Here is an 18,623-nt window from a genome sequence, read left to right on the forward strand (position 1 = left end):
TTTTGTGACACGCTTCTTGTCAGAGTTCTGGTGGTTCTGTAATGTATGCCGCCCTGTGCCACCCTATGACACCCTGTTTTTGCCTACTTCACCCTGTGTATGACACCCTGTGTCCCTGTGTATGCCTATTCCCTGCCTGTGTTTATGACACCCACCCTGCCTATTGGATTTCCTGTTATCAACCTATTGCCTGATCTCCAAGACGACATTACTAGCCGTTGCCCTATTGGACCCCATGTGTATGACCTTCTGCCTGCCTCCTCCTGTGGTCCCTTACAATAAACACCTGCTGCGCCCCCCGCCCCCGCTTCAAACCAGCTGTCTCCCATCGTGTTCATTATACAAAGCATATAAGTCCAGCCTTATTCTTTTTAATAGAAAATACATTAAATATTTTATATTTTTATCATATTTCTACTGTTTACTTGAGCTTGTGTCCTCAAGTGACTACACCTCAGCAATTTACAATTATTTTTACAAGAAAGTTGAGATTTGAACCTTTCTTGGGGTATGTAGCATTACTAGTTATTGTTTATGACCCTCTCATGATAAACAATTACTTTTGGGGATTACGTAGATTACATTTTGTTACATTTAACTGGTTAAATCCGCTTGAATCAGTGTAGATGAAGGGAAGGAGACAGATTAAAGGATTGTAAAGTCTTGAGACAATTGAGACATGGATTGTTTGGACAAGATTTGTGCCATTCAGAGGGTGAATGGGCCAGACTAAAGATTTAAGTGCCTTTGAACAGGGTATGGTAGTAGGTGCCAGGCACGCCGGTTTGAGTGTGTCAAGAACTGCAACGCTGCTGGGTTTTTCACACACAACAGTTTCTCGTGTGTATCAAGAATGGTCCACCACCCAAAGGACATCCAGCCGACATCCCACAACTGTGGGAAGCATTGGAGTCAACATGGGCCAACATCCCTGTGGAATGTTTTTGACACCTTGTAGAGTGCAAAAGGGGGTGCAACTCAATATTAGGAAGGTGTCCCTAATGTTTTGAACACTCAGTGTATGGGGAGACATGCTGCTGAGCCATCAACTGTCATCCATATGCTGCACCAAAATATGCTTCACTTCTTTGTAACAATGTATATCAGATGTGGGTGACGCAGCAGATGGCCAGTTCTTCTAAATCTTCAAATAATTTGAATTGTATCCATGCCTTAATTCATCATCAATCCTGTATAAAAAAAACAAGTGGAGATGAAAGGCATATCTTAATTATTACTAATTAAGGTAACCAGACTCCAGACTAATATATAGCACATTATGTTTCCTAGCATTGGGAGGAAGTGTCTGATGAATGAGATTACTTGGAAGGTGCAAATGAGAGATTGTGATACCTAGTGGCAAAGGAAACGAGACAGTTTTATTCATGGGTTGGATTTTCAACCAGTGTCTATGGCATTATGTTGCAGCATTTTCTGGTGTGATTATATGATACACTGTATGACATTGACCCAGCAGTCCTCTGCTCTTGCTGGCTGACTGTCTGGTACACACAGTGGTTATTAACTGTGTGTAGCATACCAGACAGACAGACAGAGAGAACTGTGGTGATGATAGTACTGTTTATCTGCTACAGCTGTTCAGTGTCATGTAGTGTCAGTATTTAGTCACATGGTGATGGTTCTTCCCATTATTTAAAATCAAGCCTAGCCTGAAACTTATAGCCACACAACTGTAATCAAAGAATTCATAATGGTTTTGTATACTTATCTGAATTTGCCCTATTTTTCCACCATGATAATGCCAATCAACTAAGTAGGACTACACCATAAATAAGTCATTTCACTGATGGTATCTCATTCATGTGGCCACAGTTAGACTCTCAGAACTTATTTTAATGCGTGGCACCCATTGTGCTTGGGATTTTGAAATATTTTGTGTCGATCAGACTATGACATCTGTTCTGCTGTTGTCACTTCTGGGAAATTCAATTCCCCCTTCAAAAATACCCGTTACGCAATATCATGAATTGTCAGCATCTCTGCTAAGAAAATGTGGTCTACGTGACTGTTTAGTGTGTTGTTAAGTTCCTTATTTGATTAATCCTGTTTATTGTGTAAGGCCAGCAGTTTTTGCAGTGTGACCTGACCAGGGAAAAACTCTGGGTCCATCCTTGGGAGCCTTAGCCTAGTATTTTTTTTGATTATGACTGGTGGTCTGGAAAAACTCTAGACCAGGGATCATCAACTAGATTTAGCCGCGGGCCGATTTCTTCTTGAGCGGGGGCCGGAACATAGACTGCAAATTGACTGCAAGAAGCCCAAACAGATATAATATTTGACTAATACAAAATAATTTCAAACTTTGCTTGAATATGATCTCTCAATTATGCGTGAAAATACATTTGACATTTTAGTCATTCAGCAGACACTCTTATCTAAAGCAACTTACAGGAGTAATCAGAGTTAAGTGCCTTGCTCAAGGGCACAGACAGAATTTTCACCTAGTTGGCTCAGGGATTCAAACCAGCAACCTTTCAGTTACTGACCCAGTGGTTAATGGCCCAGCACTCTTAACTGCTAGGATACCTGCCGCCCAGATTCCTCAAATAAAAATCACTAAGAGCTGATTTCCTGGTGTTTTTAGAGTTTTTTATGTCCAACAATGAAAACTCAACAGAAAACCTGGGGGAACAAATAAACCACCATTTGCCCCTGGGGAACCCTGCTCTAGGCTCTACTCATGTGATACAATTTCCATCTGTTTGCTATGTCTCACTGAGTAAAAAGGGATTTCAAACAAGTGTCGTGCTTTACCGTATAGTTTTCAAAAGTTTGACCAAATAGAGTAGTATTTTATATAAATGAAAAAACGATGTGCTTTTTACAGTCCCCTCCCCTTACTGCTTTTGACGACGTCATTCCCTATTTAAGCACTGCGCAACCCTCACCACTCACACATATCAGTTTGCAGACGAGAGTAAAGGTTACCTGCTTCAACAGTGCTTGAACGGCAACCTTCTACTCTTTTGAAGCAATTTCTTTTTGATTGAATTCATCCCTTTTGAAAACCAAATTAGATCAAGCTATTCATAACATCGTAGAAACGAACAATTCGAATCACTCACACCACCTCTTCGGACCAGAAAAAACACAAGGTAAGACAAATAACATATCTAGCTAAGAATAAATAAGTTATTAAACTAGCTGGTTGGGATAATAGTTGGATGTAACATAACTTAACTAGCTAGCCACTACCGCCCAAGGCCGTACTACTGAGGGTGGCTAGCTAGCTACGTTATGTAACAAACTACGCTACCTACTGTAGCCAGCTAGCTAACGTTAACAAGCTTGCGACGATGTCAAATGCGTTGCAACGTTAGCATTGTAAAATAACTCAGCGTTATTACGCTAGCTACTAATAACAATCGTCAATGTTATAATTGCGGTGTTTTTCGATATCGTGGTTGTTTACTAAATATGTCCTTGTTTTGCCAAATAATGGCGTCTGGCGTTCAGTGCTGGCAACATTGTTTTTTTTTTCAGTGATCGGCTCTATGATTTGCAGTTACGTCGACGTCACAGCACCAATTTGACTTGCTAAGCTTTTTTGTCCGCTCTTACGCACACCGCGCCCTTTGTTCTTATCTGCCTGTATGAGCGACGTTGCGGCAGAATTAAGTGGGGGAAAGTCGTTAAACGATATCAACTAAACACTCGTTTGGGGCGCAGTCAGAATTCTCTAAATATAAATTGGCAACACTGATGGCCTTGGTCGGTGAAGTGCGAGGATCTATTATATTGACAAGATAGTCGATTAACAATGGAAGTACATGCCTTCAAAGGCGGGATATATCTAGCCAATCTATTGTAGAATAGAGCAATTCCCTTTTAACAACAAGCATTGCGTTTGATCAAATACCATTTACTTATCAAAATAGCAATTAAGTTTTCTTTAAACGTTTTTATAAATTAAGTCAGTTAAGGTAACCTGGTCGATGCTGGGCCAATTGTTCACCACCCTAGAGGACTCCTGATCACTGGCAAAGAATGAACCTCTAACTAAATTGTAGAAATGTAAACGTGTATTAATAGCATTTCGTGAGAACTAAAAGGTGTGTAAAATGAAAATATTGTCCCCACTTGCATTAATTTATTGATGGTCCTGAACTAGCCCCAGAGGCTTATCCGAAAGCCAACCACATTTGGTTTGGTCGCACACCAGTTGGCAGAAGTGAATTCGCCTAATTATTTTGCCAACTCTTCCCACCTATATCAAACCATTTGTTTGAGTTCAGTCATAGCCGCTAGCATTTTTTAATGAACCATATCTAAAACAAGGCTATATCAAGAAGTGCAGTCGCCCTTAACAGACAGTCTTATCTGTGTAGACATATTTTGGGCGGTGTCGACCCTCTTGCTACCTCTCTGGATGTGATGTACATAGATAAGGTTAGAGTATCTAGTTAAATAGAATATCTGTTTTACTATTTGGTGGCAGCTGGATTTGCAATGACAACGTCCTGCCCATCGTGTTTAAATGCGTCACTGTGGTATTTTGGGTCATATTTTGCTGAAACTGCGTGTGGAGATATGCAAGCTTCAAAGTCCAAATACTTTTGAGACTCATGCTCTACTAGCCAACTAAAGGGCTACAGTGACTCATCTCTCATAACCAAACAAACCCTTTATCTATAAAATGGAATGACTGGATAGCACCAACCTTCTGTAATGTTAGACTGAGTTATTGAAGAGTCAGAATCTTCCCTTTGGCTTCGGGGCTCCATGCTGTTTTAAAAGTGCCTTAATTAATTGAACCAAAGTGTGCCCTTTCCTTTTGACAGTTAATACATTTCCATTTCAGAAACATGCCTCCAGTGAGACAGAACTTCCATCAGGACTGTGAGGCTGCCATCAACCGGCAGATCAACCTGGAGCTGTACGCTTCCTATGTTTATCTGTCCATGGTAAGACTGGAAGGGGAATGGAGAGGAAGAAGGGTTTGGCAAGTGTAGTCTCCGTTACTAGTATGACTGATTAGATTACAGGAACACTGAGTCATGAGGTGTAAGAAAAGGTTACACCCCATGACAGTGCAGATGGGTGTGTCTTCAATACTCTGGCCTCTTGGCATCCCATTTAATACTAGGGCTGGGCGGTATGGCCTAAATTGTCATTGTTTTCAACTTTGAGTGATGCACATTTTTATTTAGTTATATCACTCTGAATCTGTTTTGTTGTACAATTCACTGCATTTTGAACATTATTCAGAAATCTAAATAATTCAAGGCTCATGAAACTATATCCAGGCCAAATAAGCCTTCCACAACCACAAGACCCACTTATTTAATTATCTAATCAAAATAGTTAAGTGCTTTTTTTTGTAGCATTTGCTGTTAACAGGAGGCTACCATGTTTATGCCTCAACTTTCTCACTAATTAACAATTCATTCAGCACTGTCTGTAATCATGGTAGCATCCATATTAGTGTAGATGTGTTTAAATTCTGTTCTTATTTAGTGACTCTAAAATGATGATGCATTTACCATTTCTATTGGATGCAAATTTATCCCAACAAATTTGGAGTCACAAGCTTGATGTATTCATTGCGTGTTAGGCATATGGGACCAGATATGTTTACTTTAATACACAAGTCAATTTGTCACATTACTTTTATTCCCCTAAAATGGTTGGACAATGTATAAGTGCTGTACTTTCTAAACGGTTGACCCGACATTGATCAAAATACACTCAAATTAAAGCTGTCTGTAATTGAACCTCATAGTCATTGTATCATTTCAAGTGCTGGATACATATCTAAAACAATGATAAAATGTCATTGTCCCAACACTTATGGATCTCATTTTATCTGCATACTGATAGCAGTGATCATTGTAGATACACATTGATTCTACTGATCGCTACTTATGTCAAGATGGTAGAACTGGAACCAGCCAGGTATCTTTGAATTTACCTTCTCTGTCTCAGGCGTATTACTTCGATCGTGATGACCAGGCCCTGCACAACTTTGCTAAGTTTTTCAAGAACCAGTCCCACGAAGAACGTGAGCACGCTGAGAAGCTGATGAAAGTTCAGAACCAGAGGGGAGGGAGAATCTTCCTGCAGGACGTCAAGGTGTGTGCTAAGTGCTTGTGTGCATGTCCATGTTTCGCCTGTGCAAATGCATGCTTTCAGCTGGAGTTTATTGTGGGGATATGATTGCTCTCATCTAGGGAGGATGGACAGAGGGAGATTGAGGGTGTGGACCACTTATCTTTCAGACATTTAAACCGCTGTGTGTGTCATTGACACTGTCAGAGATAAATGTACTGTTGCAATGGGCATGGAGAGAATGTTAAACAGCAGCCATACTGAATCCTAGAGAAAGACAGACTTTGCTTACAGAGTAAAGCAATGAGGGGTTAAGAAAACAGGCAACAAGTGATATTTAAACTTGACTAAATGGTTATTAAGCAGCTAGGTAGCCAATGTGTACTCCAGTTTGTCTAACATAAGCCAGTGGGGGGAATAGGGGCTTGTGAAGAGGCACTACGGCTGCTCTTTCTAACACCATATGTATGGCTTGTTCCAGAAACCGGAGAAGGATGAGTGGGGTAGCGGTGTGGAGGCCCTTGAGAGTGCCCTGCAGCTGGAGAAGAGTGTAAACCAGTCCCTGCTGGACCTGCACAAGGTCTGCGCTGATCACAACGACCCACACGTAAGTATATGGAGGCAAAACGCTATGTTATTTTAACTGCAAGATGTTTTTAAGAATCTCCGAAGATTTAAAATCAGAATCTAATCCACCCATATTTATCATGTAATTCAGGATATCATAAACAGGGGACCAAATCTGAAGTCTGTCAGGTTTTTCATGCAGTGTACACTTTAATCAGTGCCAAGTCCAGAGGGTCACATGAAGGGTTTTAAAAACCCTTTTCCTCTAGGGTCTAGAAGAACACTAGATTATTCATCCCTGTTCTGTTTGAGGCATCACTCCACTGAGTTTTGCTTACCTGTTGGTCCTTTCTCTCATTTGGTCCTTTTCGCTCAGATGTGTGACTTCATTGAGACACACTACCTGGACGAGCAGGTGAAGTCCATAAAGGAGCTGGGTGACTGGGTGACCAACCTCCGCCGGATGGGTGCCCCCCAGAACGGCATGGCCGAGTACCTGTTTGACAAACACACTTTGGGCAAAGAGAGCACATAGACCCTCTATTTTCTTGCTATATCCTATAGCTGTGTTTCTGTCTTGCTTGATATATCTATAGGATTGGCAACAATCAAGTTCATCCTTGAATCCTTAGTTTGTGCTATGCTATTCCCTCCCGTTCCTATAAGCCAGTAGCCCTTTCCCCTCCAATTGCCTGTCTAGCTTGCTTGTTTTGACTGCAGTTGTCAATAAATGAAACCCTCTGGATTCTGATGGGCCTCTTTGTCATAATTCTGCAGAGGTGTGTGCGTATATAAAGATCAGTCTAAAATGTCTCATTCAGACATAGTTAAACACTGAACAAAACTGGTCTGATACAAAATGGATAGAATAGACTTCAACAAGTTGGAAGGTATAGTGGAAGCTAGAGAAATGAGACTGACTATAAAATAGCGCACTTTGTTTCCACTTTAATTGAACCAGGTAGGCAAGTTGAGAATACGTTTTTATTTACAATTGCGACCTGGCCAAGAAAGCAAAGCACTTCGACCCAACGGTTACAGATGGAGTAAAACAAATATACAGAAAAACAAGTCTATATGCGATGGGAGGTAGAAGGCCATGGTGGCGAAGTAAATACAATCTAGCAAGTAAAAAATAAACACGAATGGTAGATTTGCAGTGGAAGAATGTGCAAGTAGAAATAATTGGTGCAAAGGAGATAAATACACTAGGGGAAGAGGTAGTTTGGGCTAAATTATAGATGGGTTATCTGTGCTGCTCTGACAGTTGATGCTTAGAAAGCTAGTGAGAAAGTGTTTCAGAGATTATTGTAGTTCTAGTCATTGGCAGCAGAGAACTGGAAGGAGAGGCAGCCAAAGGAAGAATTGGTTTTGGGGGTGACCAGAGATGCCTGCTGGAGCGCGTGCTACAGGTGGGTGCTGCTATGGTGACAAGCGAGCTGAGCTAAGGGGTGACTTTACCTAGCAGGGTCTTGTAGATGACCTGGAGCCAGTGGGTTTGGCAACGAGTATGACACGAGGTATAAGATGACATTAAAACTAAACTCAGTTGATCACACACAAATGATTTATACACCAATTTTTCATGTTATGGATACCTTTTCAGGAAAATGTTACTTTTCTCAAGTTTCCAGACAACCTTTCGATGCATGTGAAGTACATGTCGGATAAAAAAATACTTAACCGTCCTGATGGGAACACCAGAAACTTTCCAAGTATTGAATAAACTAACCACCAGACAAGGTGGCCTCATTGTAAAATGTTATTTACCTTAACTAGGCAAGTCAGTTAAGAACAAATTATTTTAAATGATGGTGTAGGAAGTCGGTTAACTGCCTTGTTCAGGGGTCAGAACAACACATTTATACCTTGACAGCCTGGGGATTCAGTCTCGCAACCTTTTAGTAACTAGTCCAACGCGCTAACCACTAGGCTACTCTACTCTCTCTGTCCATGAACTCATTCTGATTTGTTGTGGCCCCCACAATCATCTAAGTTGCCCATCCCTGATGTAGGCTATACCCGCACTGTATCTACGAGCTGTTGGCTAGAGTGCGTGTGCCAATACCAGAGTGGGCACATCCACTACATTAAACCAATATTTTTTGTAACAAAACCATCAGTTGAAATTGTAATGAAAACCAATTTAACATTTAACCGAGAGTTTTGTGTGCTACATCATACACAATTTTATCTGCAAAAAGTCTCTGATGGGAGTAGGCTCAGATTGTATTAATGTGGATTTGAATATTTAGATAAATCATGTGCAAATTTGATGGAAACCTTGCTATGGATTAAGATTTGAGATGTATATTAAAAGGTTGTGGCAAAACGCTATATCCATTATTTAGCTGGAATGGAATGTTCGTATCCTGCAGATTAGATATTACTTTATGTATTTTTTATATTGATGTCGTAGACATCACTAGACAGGAATTTGAATGATATCTAGTTTATGTAAGCTAGTGCGGACGGCTCATAATGGCTGGAATAGAGTAAATGGAATGGTACCAAACGTGGTTTCCATTGACTCCATTCCAACCATTACTGTGAGCCCCCCCTGCCCCCTCAGCAGCCTCCAATGAGTGTACAAAACATTAAGAACACCCCCCCTTTTGCCCTCAGAACAGCCTCAATTCGTCGGGGCACGGACTCTACAAGGTGTTACAGGGATGTCGGCCCATGTTGACACCAATGCTTCCCTCAGTTGTTTCAAGTTGGTTGGATGTCCTTTGGGTGGTGGAGCATTATTGATACACATGGGAAAGGGTTAAGCTTGAAAAACCCAGCAGCGTTGTAGTTCTTGACACAAAACGGTGTGCCTGGCACCTTCTTTCATACCCTGTTAAAAGGCACTTAAATCTTTTGTCTTGTTTCAATTGTCTCAAGGCTTAAAAATACTTGTTTAATTAACCGGTTTCCTCGTATTCATCTACACTGATTGAGGTGGATTTAACAAGTGATATCAATGAGGGTTCATGTACTTTACCTGGTCAGTCTATGTCACGGAAAGAGCAGGTATTAATTTAAGTGATAATGCCCTCGAAACGGGTGTGATAGATTACATGTAATCTGTTACTACCCAACCCTGCCCTTAGTGTAGTGGGTCTATATCTATGATCACCAATGTGTCATTTGTACAGTTCATATATATACATACACACACACTACAGTTCCAAAGTTTGGGGTCACTTAGAAACGTCCTTGTTTTTGAAAGAAAAGCACATTTTTTGTCCATTAAAATAACATCAAATTGATCAGAAATACAGTGTAGACATTGTTAATGTTGTAAATGACTATTGTTGCTGGAAACGGCTGATCTTTTTATGGAATATCTAGATAGGTGTACAGAGGCCCATTATCAGCAACCATCACTCCGGTGTTCCAATGGCATGTTGTGTTAACTAATCCAAGTTTATCAATTTAAAAGGCTAATTGATCATTAGAAAAACCTTTTGCAATTATGTTAGCACAGCAGAAAACTGTTGTTCTGATAAAAGTAGCAATACAACTGGCCTTCTTTGGACTAGTTGAGTATCTGGAGCATCAGCATTTGTGAGTTTGATTACAGGCTCAAAATGGCCAGAAACAATTAACTTTCTTCTGAAACTCGTCAGTCTATTCTTGTTCTGAGAAATTAAGGCTATTCCATGCAAGAAATTGCCAAGAAACTGAAGATCTCATACAACGCTGTGTACTACCTTCACAGAACAGAGCAAACAGGCTCCAACCAGAATAGAATGAGTGGGAGGCCCTAGTGCAAAACTGAGCAAGAGGACAAGTACATTAGAGTGTCTAGTTTGAGAAACAAACACCTAACAAGTCCTCAACTGGCAGCTTCATTAAATAGTACCCGCAAAAACACCAGTCTCAACTTCAACAGTGAAGAGGCGACTCCGGGATGCTGGCCTTCTAGGCAGAGTACCTCCATCCAGTGTCTGTGTTCTTTTGCACATCTTAATCTTTTCTTTTTATTGGCCAGTCTGAGAATATGGCTTCTTCTCTGCAGCTTTGCAAAAAATGTAAAATTGGAGTCATGAGAAGGGCAAACCTAGCCTATGACCTGACTCATCACCTTATATATTACTGCCCCCTAGTTATGACAAGTTCAGGGAGTGAGTGTTTTAATAAATCAAACAATGAACACTTAACACACCAACATGAAAACAGAGTCAACACCTGAGGAAAGAACCAAGGGGAGTGACAGATACAGGGAAGATAATCATGGAGGTGATGGAGTCCAGGTGAGTGTCATGAGGTGCAGGTGCGCGAGACGATGGTGACAGGTGTGCGGGACACTCAGCAGCCTGATGACCTAGAGGCCAGAGAGGGAGTATATGTGACACCAATGTAAAATTGGAGTCATGAGAAGGGCTAACCAATGACCTGACCCATCACCTTATATATTACTGCCCCCCAGTTGTGACATCCCAAAAAACACACAAAAACTCTACAACCCATATTTCTTCTAGCCTCCCACAAATTCTTTATCTTCTTAACACTAAAACTGAACCTAAATAATATAAAAATGAAATGTGTATATATTTTATACAACTTAAACTAAATAGAAATTAATACGGATGTACAAAACAAACAGAAATAAAAACAAATATAGAAACACATAACCTTGCTGTGCTGTCTCCATACTGACATGTCATTATGCAACCGACATGACGTCATCATGATGGCACTGGCCATAAAAGTTTAAAACTAGTTAAAAACTTTTTTTTTATTTTTTTTTAGTTACCTTTAGAATTTCTAGTATTTGTTAGCACTTTACACTAAGGTACTATTTGAAGTGTGTTTTATGTACAGGTAACTGCCAAAATAAAGGAAACACTTGAGATTTGATTAGATTTTGATTTGATTTAAGTAAAGGAGGGATACAAAGTATTTTGAAAGCAGGTGCTTCCACACAGGTGGGGTTCCTGAGTTAATTAAGCAGTTAACATCCCATCATGCTTAGTGTCATGTATAAAAATGCTGGGCAGGACATTATTTTTGGCTATCATGGCTTTGGCACGCAGGATGACAATGCCCCTGTCCACAGGGAAGGACTGGTCACTGATCTGGTTGGCTGAGCATGAAATTTATGTAAACCATATGCCATGGCTGTTTCAGTGACTAGATCTCAACCCAATTGAACACCTATGGGAGATTCTGGAGCAGTGCCTGAGTGTTTTATACCAAAATACAATGATTTGCAATTGAGGACAAAAGCTAAATAGGTCAGTACAGTAAAGCATTAAAATCTATAATTTGTTTTCTGATGTGTTGTTGCTGACTAGAAGAGGCAGTGTCAGTTAGCCATTCTCAAGACGCCAGACATGGGTTATATCCAGAAACTGGTAGGCCTCACGAGATGCTAAGAGGCCTATGTACTTTAAACTATCCATATACATTTTTGTTGTTGTTGCAGTATGCCCCCATAAAAGCTCACTAGGTTTTCTAATGCCTTCTTTGTGAGGCATTGGAAAACCTCCCTGGTCTTTGTTATTGAATCTTTGCTATATGTAGTTTACTGTAGTCTAGTCAATGCCATCCAATTCAACTATTGCTGTATATATACTATTCTATCCCGTGGATTTTTGATTTGATTAATTTTATTTCACCTTTATTTAACCAGGTAGGCCAGTTGAGAACAAGTTCTCATTTACAACTGCGACCTGGCCAAGATAAAGCAAAGCAGTGCGACACAAACATCAACACAAATAAACAAACGTACAGTCAATAATAGAAAAGAAAAATCAATGTGCAGTGTGTGCAAATGTAGAAAATTAGGGAGGTAAGGCAATAAATAGGCCACAGAGGCAAAATAAATACAATTTAGCATTAACACTGGAGTGATAGATGTGCAGATGATGATGTGCAAGTAGAGATATTGGGGTTCAAAAGAGCAAAAAGATAAATAACAATATGGGGATGAGGTAGTTGGGTGTGCTATTTACAGATTGGCTGTGTACAGGTACAGTGATCGGTAAGCTGATCTGACAGCTGATGCTTAAAGTTAGAGAGGGAGATATGTCTCCAGCTTCAGTGATTTTTGCAATTTGTTCCAGTCATTGGCAGCAGAGAACTGTAAGGAAAGGCGGCCAAAGGAAGTCTTAGCTTTGGGGATGAACAGTAAAATATACCTGCTGGAGCGCGTGCTACGGTTGGGTGTTGCTATGGTGACCAGTGAGCTAAGGCAGAGCTTAACCTAGCAAAGACTTATAGATGACCTGGAGCCAGTGGGTTTGGCGACGAATATGGAGCGAGGGCCAGCCAACGAGAGCATACAGGTCGCAGTGGTGGGTAGTATATGGGGCTTTGGTGACAAAACGGATGGCACTGTGATAGACTACATCCAATTTGCTGAGTAGAGTGTTGGAGGCTATTTTAGAAATTACATTGTGTAGTCAAGGATCGGTGGGATAGTCAGTTTTACGAGGGTATGTTTGGCAGCATGAATGAAGGAGGCTTTGTTGCGAAATAGTAAGCCAATTCTAGATTTAATTTTGGTTTGGAGATGTTTGATGTGAGTCTGGAAGGAGAGTGACCAGGCGAGGCAGTCATTTGAGAAACCAAGGCTATTGAATCTGCCGATAAGAATGCGGTGATTGACAGAGTCAAAAGCCTTGGCCAGGTCGATGAAGACGGCTGCACAGTACTGTCTTTTATCAATGGCGGTTATGATATTGTTTAGGACGTTGAGCGTGGCTGAGGTGCACCCATGACTAGCTCGGAAACCAGATTGCATAGTGGCAAAGGTACGGTGGGATTTGAAATAGTTGGTGATCTGTTTGTTAACTTGGCTTTTGAAGATTTTAGAAAGGCAGGGCAGGATGGATATAGGTTTATAACAGTTTGGGTCTAGAGGGTCTCTCCCTTTGAAGAGGGGGATGACCGGGGCAGCTTTCCAATCTTTGGGGATCTCAGATGATACGAAAGAGAGGTTGAACAGGCTAGTAATAGGGGTTGCAACATTTTCAGCTGATAATTTTAGAGGGAGAGAGTCCAGATTTTCTAGCCCATCTGATTTTAGGGATCCAGACTTTGCAGCTCTTTCAGAACATCTGTATTCTACAGATTTTCAAAATATTCTATCCACATACCGTCCAAAATGTCTATACATCCCATCTCACACACACACATATATATATATATATATTTACACTATGGACTCATTGCTTGTCGTATCATTTTTATATTTCTTAATTCCATTCTTTTACTTTTAGATCTGTGTGTATTGTTGTAAATTGTTAGATATTACTGCACTGCTGGAGCTAAAAACACAAGCATTTCACAACACCCGCAAACGATCTGCTAAATATGTGTATGCAACCAATAAAAATAGATTTGATTTGTAAACAAGAGTAATTGTGACCAGTAGCAGGATGAATAATGTTGAAGTCAAAAGTTTACATACACCTTAGCCAAATACATTTAAACTCAGTTTTTCACAATTCCTGACATTTAATCCTAGTAAAAATGTCCTGTTTTAGGTCAGTTAGGATCACCACTTTATTTTAAGAATGTGAAATGTCAGAATAATAGTAGAATGACTTATTTACACTTTTATTTCTTTCATCACATTCCCAGTGGGTCAGAAGTTTACATACACTCAATTAGTTTTTGGTAGCATTGCCTTTAAATTGATTCACTTGGGTCAAACATTCCAGGTAGCCTTCCACAAGCTTCCCACAATAAGTTGGGTGAATTTTGGCCCATTCCTCCTGACAGAGCTGGTGTAACTGAGTCAGGTTTGCAGGCCTCCCTTGAACGTGCACGCTTTTTCAGTTCTGCCCACACATTTTCTATGGGATTGAGGTCAGGGCTTTGTGATGGCCACTCCACTACCTTCACTTTGTTGTCCTTAAGCCATTTTGCCACAACTTTGGAAGTATGCTTGGGGTCATTTTCCATTTGGAAGACCCATTTGTGACCAAGCTTTAACTTCCTGATTGATGTCTTGAGATCTTCAAAATACCCACATAATTTTCCATCTCCATGATGCCAACTATTTTGTGAAATGCACCGTCCCTCCTGCAACAAAGCATCCCCCACAACATGATGCTGCCACCCCTGTGCTTCAAGTTTGGGATGGTGTTCTTCGGGCTTGCAAACCTTCCCCTTTTACCTCCAAACATAACGATGGTCATTAAGGCCAAACTGTTCTATTTTTGTTTCATCAGACCAGAGGACATTTCTTCAAAAAGTACGATCTTTGTCCCCACGTGCAGTTACAAACCGTAGTCTGTCTTTTTTTATGGCGGTTTTGGAGCAGTGGCTTCTTCCTTGCTGAGCGGCCTTTCAGGTTATGTCGATATGTGACTCGTTTTACTGTGGAAATAGATAATTTTTTACCTGTTTCCTCCAGCATCTTCACAAGGTCCTTTGCTGTTGTTCTGGGATTGATTTTCACAACAAAGTACGTTCATCTAGGAGACAGAACGCGTCTCCTCCCTGAGCGGTATGACGGCTGCGTGGTCCCATGGTGTGTATACTTGTGTACTATTGTTTGTACAGATGAATGTGGTACCTTCAGGCATTTGGACATTCCTCCCAAGGATGAACAAGACTTGTGGAGGTCTACAATTTGTTTTCTGAGGTCTTGGCTGATTTCTTTTGATTTTCCCACGATGTCAAGCAAAGAGGTACTGAGTTTGAAGGTAGGCCTTGAAATACATCCACAGGTACACCTCCAATTGACTCAAATTATGTCAATTAGCCTATCAGAAGCTTCTAAAGCCATGACATCATTTTCTGGAATTATCCAAGTTGTTTAAAAGACACAGTCACTTAGTGTATGGAAACTTCTGACCCACTGGAATTGTGCTACAGTTAATTATAAGTGAAATAATCTGTCTGTAAACAATTGGAAAATTATGTCCTAATCAACTTGTCAAAACTATAGTATATTAACAAGAAATTTGTGGAGTGGTTGAAAAACGAGTTTTAATGACTCCAACCTAAGTGTATGTAAACTTCCTTCTTCAACTGTAAATAGATACTAATGGTAATGGCAAGCAATAATCAATGAACAGCAGCATAGGTGTGAGGGGGAGCAGTAATTGTGTAACCCTTAAGATAAAGGTGCCAACTGTAAGATGTGGACATGCAAATTGCCTTTCATGTCTATGTCTATTAAATACCTGTATTCTACCTGATTATAGTAGTCTATAATGAATCATATCATAAGGATTCATTCTCTCATATTAGGTGAGAGGCAAACTTTTGGAACCTCAACCATCAAGACAATTACGACATTTAAAGCAGAAAAACAAACTGCTCCCCCATTAGTCTTATTAATACATACATTTTGATGCCTTGTTTTTTTAAGCTGTAGGCCTAGTTACACAATTGAGGAGTATCCTCCCTATTGCCCAAGGCTTCAGAGCACGTCCTCTAATTCATCTTGTCATGACCTGGAAATTTCTCATCTTGTGTTCCCGGGCACACACTTCTGATCGTAATAGCTTGGGAGGACGAAGTTAGGGAATTCCAGCTTTTGGAAAAACAGAACTCCTCCCTGGTCTGAGTGGAATATAAGAACAAGCTGCAGACCACAAACCAACACAAAACACAAGGGAGTTCAAACTGCCTGACTGACTGACTAACTAACTAAGGAGCTAGAAGGTAAGCGATAACTCTCTTATATGAGGCAGTCTGAGTTTAAGTTGAATAAATGATCTGTAAATATGTTAGCAATTCATAGAGTGGCCTATGCTCTCTCTCACTCTCATGTTTCCTTCAGTTTGTCGCATCTGCAAGTATGAAGCTGCTTCTAGCTGGACTTGTTCTGACCCTCGTTGTAGGAGCTCAAGCTCAGTGGTACCGCTTCCCTGGTGAAGCTGCTCGAGGTCTGTTTATACACTTTAATCATTGTTTCTTCATTGTTGACAGAAATAGATACAGAAACCAGTAGCAACAAATCTATCAAGAGCGACATGTACTGTATTTGAGGACTCCTTTAAAGTCATTGTTGTTTCTTGAGGCTAGTGGTTTGAAAAGTTGTAAAGTTCATTGAAAGTGTCAAACTCAACATCTGTGTCCTCCTGACCCTGCAGGTGCTGGAGACATGTGGCGTGCATATGGTGACATGAAGGACGCCAACTGGAAAAACTCAGACAAGTACTTTCACGCTCGGGGCAACTATGATGCTGCCAGGAGAGGACCAGGGGGCAGGTGGGCAGCAACAGTCATCAGGTGGGTGATTCTCAAATATCTGTGTGATGCTTATAATGTGGTTCAGTTGGTCATCAAATTATCTCATAAAAACATTCTCCTTTCTCTAATTAGATCTTTATGCCACTTTTTGTAAAAAAAATATATCTGTTCAGAAAGACAATTTTACCATTATTGGTTTACTGTGGTTGGCGAGTTACTTATGTAATATTTCTCCTCTCTCAGTAATGGCCGGGAGATGGTTCAGGGTTCCAGTGGTCGAGGACACGAGGACTCAGCAGCTGATCAGAAGGCTAACCGCTGGGGACGTAATGGAGGGGACCCCAACCGATTCAGACCCCAAGGACTCCCCAAGAACTACTGAACCTACAAAAAGGAGGTTACTAGCCAAACTGAAGGACCACATTCCAACCAAACATATTGCACTCAATTACTGCTTTTGGTAAAAATGTCATATTCTCAAAAATGATTTCTGCTAATAGACAGGTACATGGTACTGAAACTTAGTATACAATGTATTTCAAAAGTGTTGCGAAAATAAAGTGATTACACAACCAGAGAACTAATGTCTTTCTGTATTCAGTATGATATGACTGGGAAGGCTGGAAAGAAATGTTGAAATCCTGAAATGTACACTCAAATGATCTGGTGTTGACATTTTCCCAGCCTTCAACTGGCAACCGGTCAGCCCTTTACAACTAGAAAGAGGAACTTTTGGACAGTGGGGTAGCCGTACAAAGTACATGTCTTTCATAGGGTAGACATAGAAGAAGCTGAGAAAAACATAGGAGACAGAAGAAGCTGAGAAAAACATAGGAGACAAGAGGCTAAGATTAATGCAGATGACGAGGTGATGTGAACTTTGAGGGTGCAACAACAATTATTTGCCTCTGCACATCCCTAAGCTCCCTATCTCCAACACAACACACACCGTGTCCTCCCCTTCTCACTTACAACCAATAGATGCTGGTTTAACTGAACACCGATCCACCAAGCCAATTTGTTGAGTGTAACGATATAACATTGAATCCTGTTATTAGTGGTGCAGGGGAAGGCAGGGTAGCCTAGTGGTTAGAGCGTTGGATTAGTAACCGAAAGGTTGCAAGTTCAAATCCCCGAGTTGACAAGGTACAGATCTGTCGTTCTGCCCCTGAACAGACAGTTAACCCACTGTTCCTAGGTCATCATTTAAAATAAGATTTTGTTCTTAACTAACTTGCCTAGTTAAATAAAGGTACCATATAGGCTTGAACAGCTGGTCCAGGAGGATAAAAAGTGGTAGGTCAGTTCATGATAAATTACAATTATAATATTGGTATCTGTCACATCCATTTCAGTGTATTTGTTAATCATTGAGGGTCACTGATGAAATCTTTGTGAAAATAGAGACATGCTCTGGAACAAAGCTGGTGCCAGGCTATCCTTGTTGTGACATCACAAGAGAAGCATACGACGAGTAGGCTATGTATAAGTTAATACAGATAGATAATATGCATACAGCTAGGATTTTGAACATAACCACTCATTATTACAGAATTGCAGAATTACAGGCGTACTGTAAAATATGCACAGACATACAATGTTTTGATGAGCCTGACCACACCTCCACACAAGCAACCAATGAGAGTATGGTTCAAAGTACTGTACCAGCTTCTTGGTACAGACTTTGAACAGAGTAAGTGAGTGAGTGAGAGAGAGGTCAATAGCAATAGATTTCGCAATTTCAAATATCATAGATTTTGCTATATCATTATTAACTTTACCTGAGATGTGAAATGGGTAGCAACAGGGTTCTGCTTCACCAGGTGGAAATAAGTAGC

At 40.6% G+C, this 18,623-nt stretch overlaps 2 protein-coding genes across 2 annotated transcripts; both read left to right on the forward strand.

Moving 5' to 3' along the window:
• The first annotated feature begins 2,906 nt into the window (after window positions 1–2,906).
• LOC112249303 (ferritin, heavy subunit) lies at window positions 2,907–7,387 on the forward strand. The gene is made up of 5 exons (XM_024419123.2): window positions 2,907–3,116; window positions 4,823–4,925; window positions 5,947–6,093; window positions 6,551–6,676; window positions 7,013–7,387. Exons 2-5 carry the CDS (start codon window positions 4,827–4,829, stop codon window positions 7,169–7,171), a joined length of 531 nt encoding a protein of 176 aa, XP_024274891.1. The 5' UTR covers window positions 2,907–3,116; window positions 4,823–4,826; the 3' UTR covers window positions 7,172–7,387.
• Window positions 7,388–16,107: 8,720 nt separating this feature from the next.
• Window positions 16,108–17,362, forward strand: LOC112249304 (serum amyloid A-5 protein). Its single transcript, XM_024419124.2, has 4 exons — window positions 16,108–16,254; window positions 16,373–16,478; window positions 16,686–16,824; window positions 17,029–17,362. Exons 2-4 carry the CDS (start codon window positions 16,391–16,393, stop codon window positions 17,165–17,167), a joined length of 366 nt encoding a protein of 121 aa, XP_024274892.1. The 5' UTR covers window positions 16,108–16,254; window positions 16,373–16,390; the 3' UTR covers window positions 17,168–17,362.
• Window positions 17,363–18,623: the final 1,261 nt, after the last annotated feature.

This window comes from Oncorhynchus tshawytscha, linkage group LG04 (genome assembly GCF_018296145.1).
Source record: "Oncorhynchus tshawytscha isolate Ot180627B linkage group LG04, Otsh_v2.0, whole genome shotgun sequence".
Lineage (NCBI taxonomy): Eukaryota > Metazoa > Chordata > Actinopteri > Salmoniformes > Salmonidae > Oncorhynchus > Oncorhynchus tshawytscha.

What these genes read in the sequence shown, in the direction of transcription:
- LOC112249303 (XM_024419123.2), top strand. Translation starts at nt 4,827, where the DNA reads ATGCCTCCAGTGAGACAGAACTTCCATCAGGACTGTGAGGCTGCCATC. An exon ending in TCTTCCTGCAGGACGTCAAG is followed by an intron (nt 6,094 to 6,550) that starts GTGTGTGCTAAG and finishes GGCTTGTTCCAG; the next exon opens with AAACCGGAGAAGGATGAGTG. An exon ending in CTGATCACAACGACCCACAC is followed by an intron (nt 6,677 to 7,012) that starts GTAAGTATATGG and finishes CTTTTCGCTCAG; the next exon opens with ATGTGTGACTTCATTGAGAC.
- LOC112249304 (XM_024419124.2), top strand. Translation starts at nt 16,391, where the DNA reads ATGAAGCTGCTTCTAGCTGGACTTGTTCTGACCCTCGTTGTAGGAGCT. An exon ending in CCCTGGTGAAGCTGCTCGAG is followed by an intron (nt 16,479 to 16,685) that starts GTCTGTTTATAC and finishes CTGACCCTGCAG; the next exon opens with GTGCTGGAGACATGTGGCGT. An exon ending in TGGGCAGCAACAGTCATCAG is followed by an intron (nt 16,825 to 17,028) that starts GTGGGTGATTCT and finishes CTCCTCTCTCAG; the next exon opens with TAATGGCCGGGAGATGGTTC.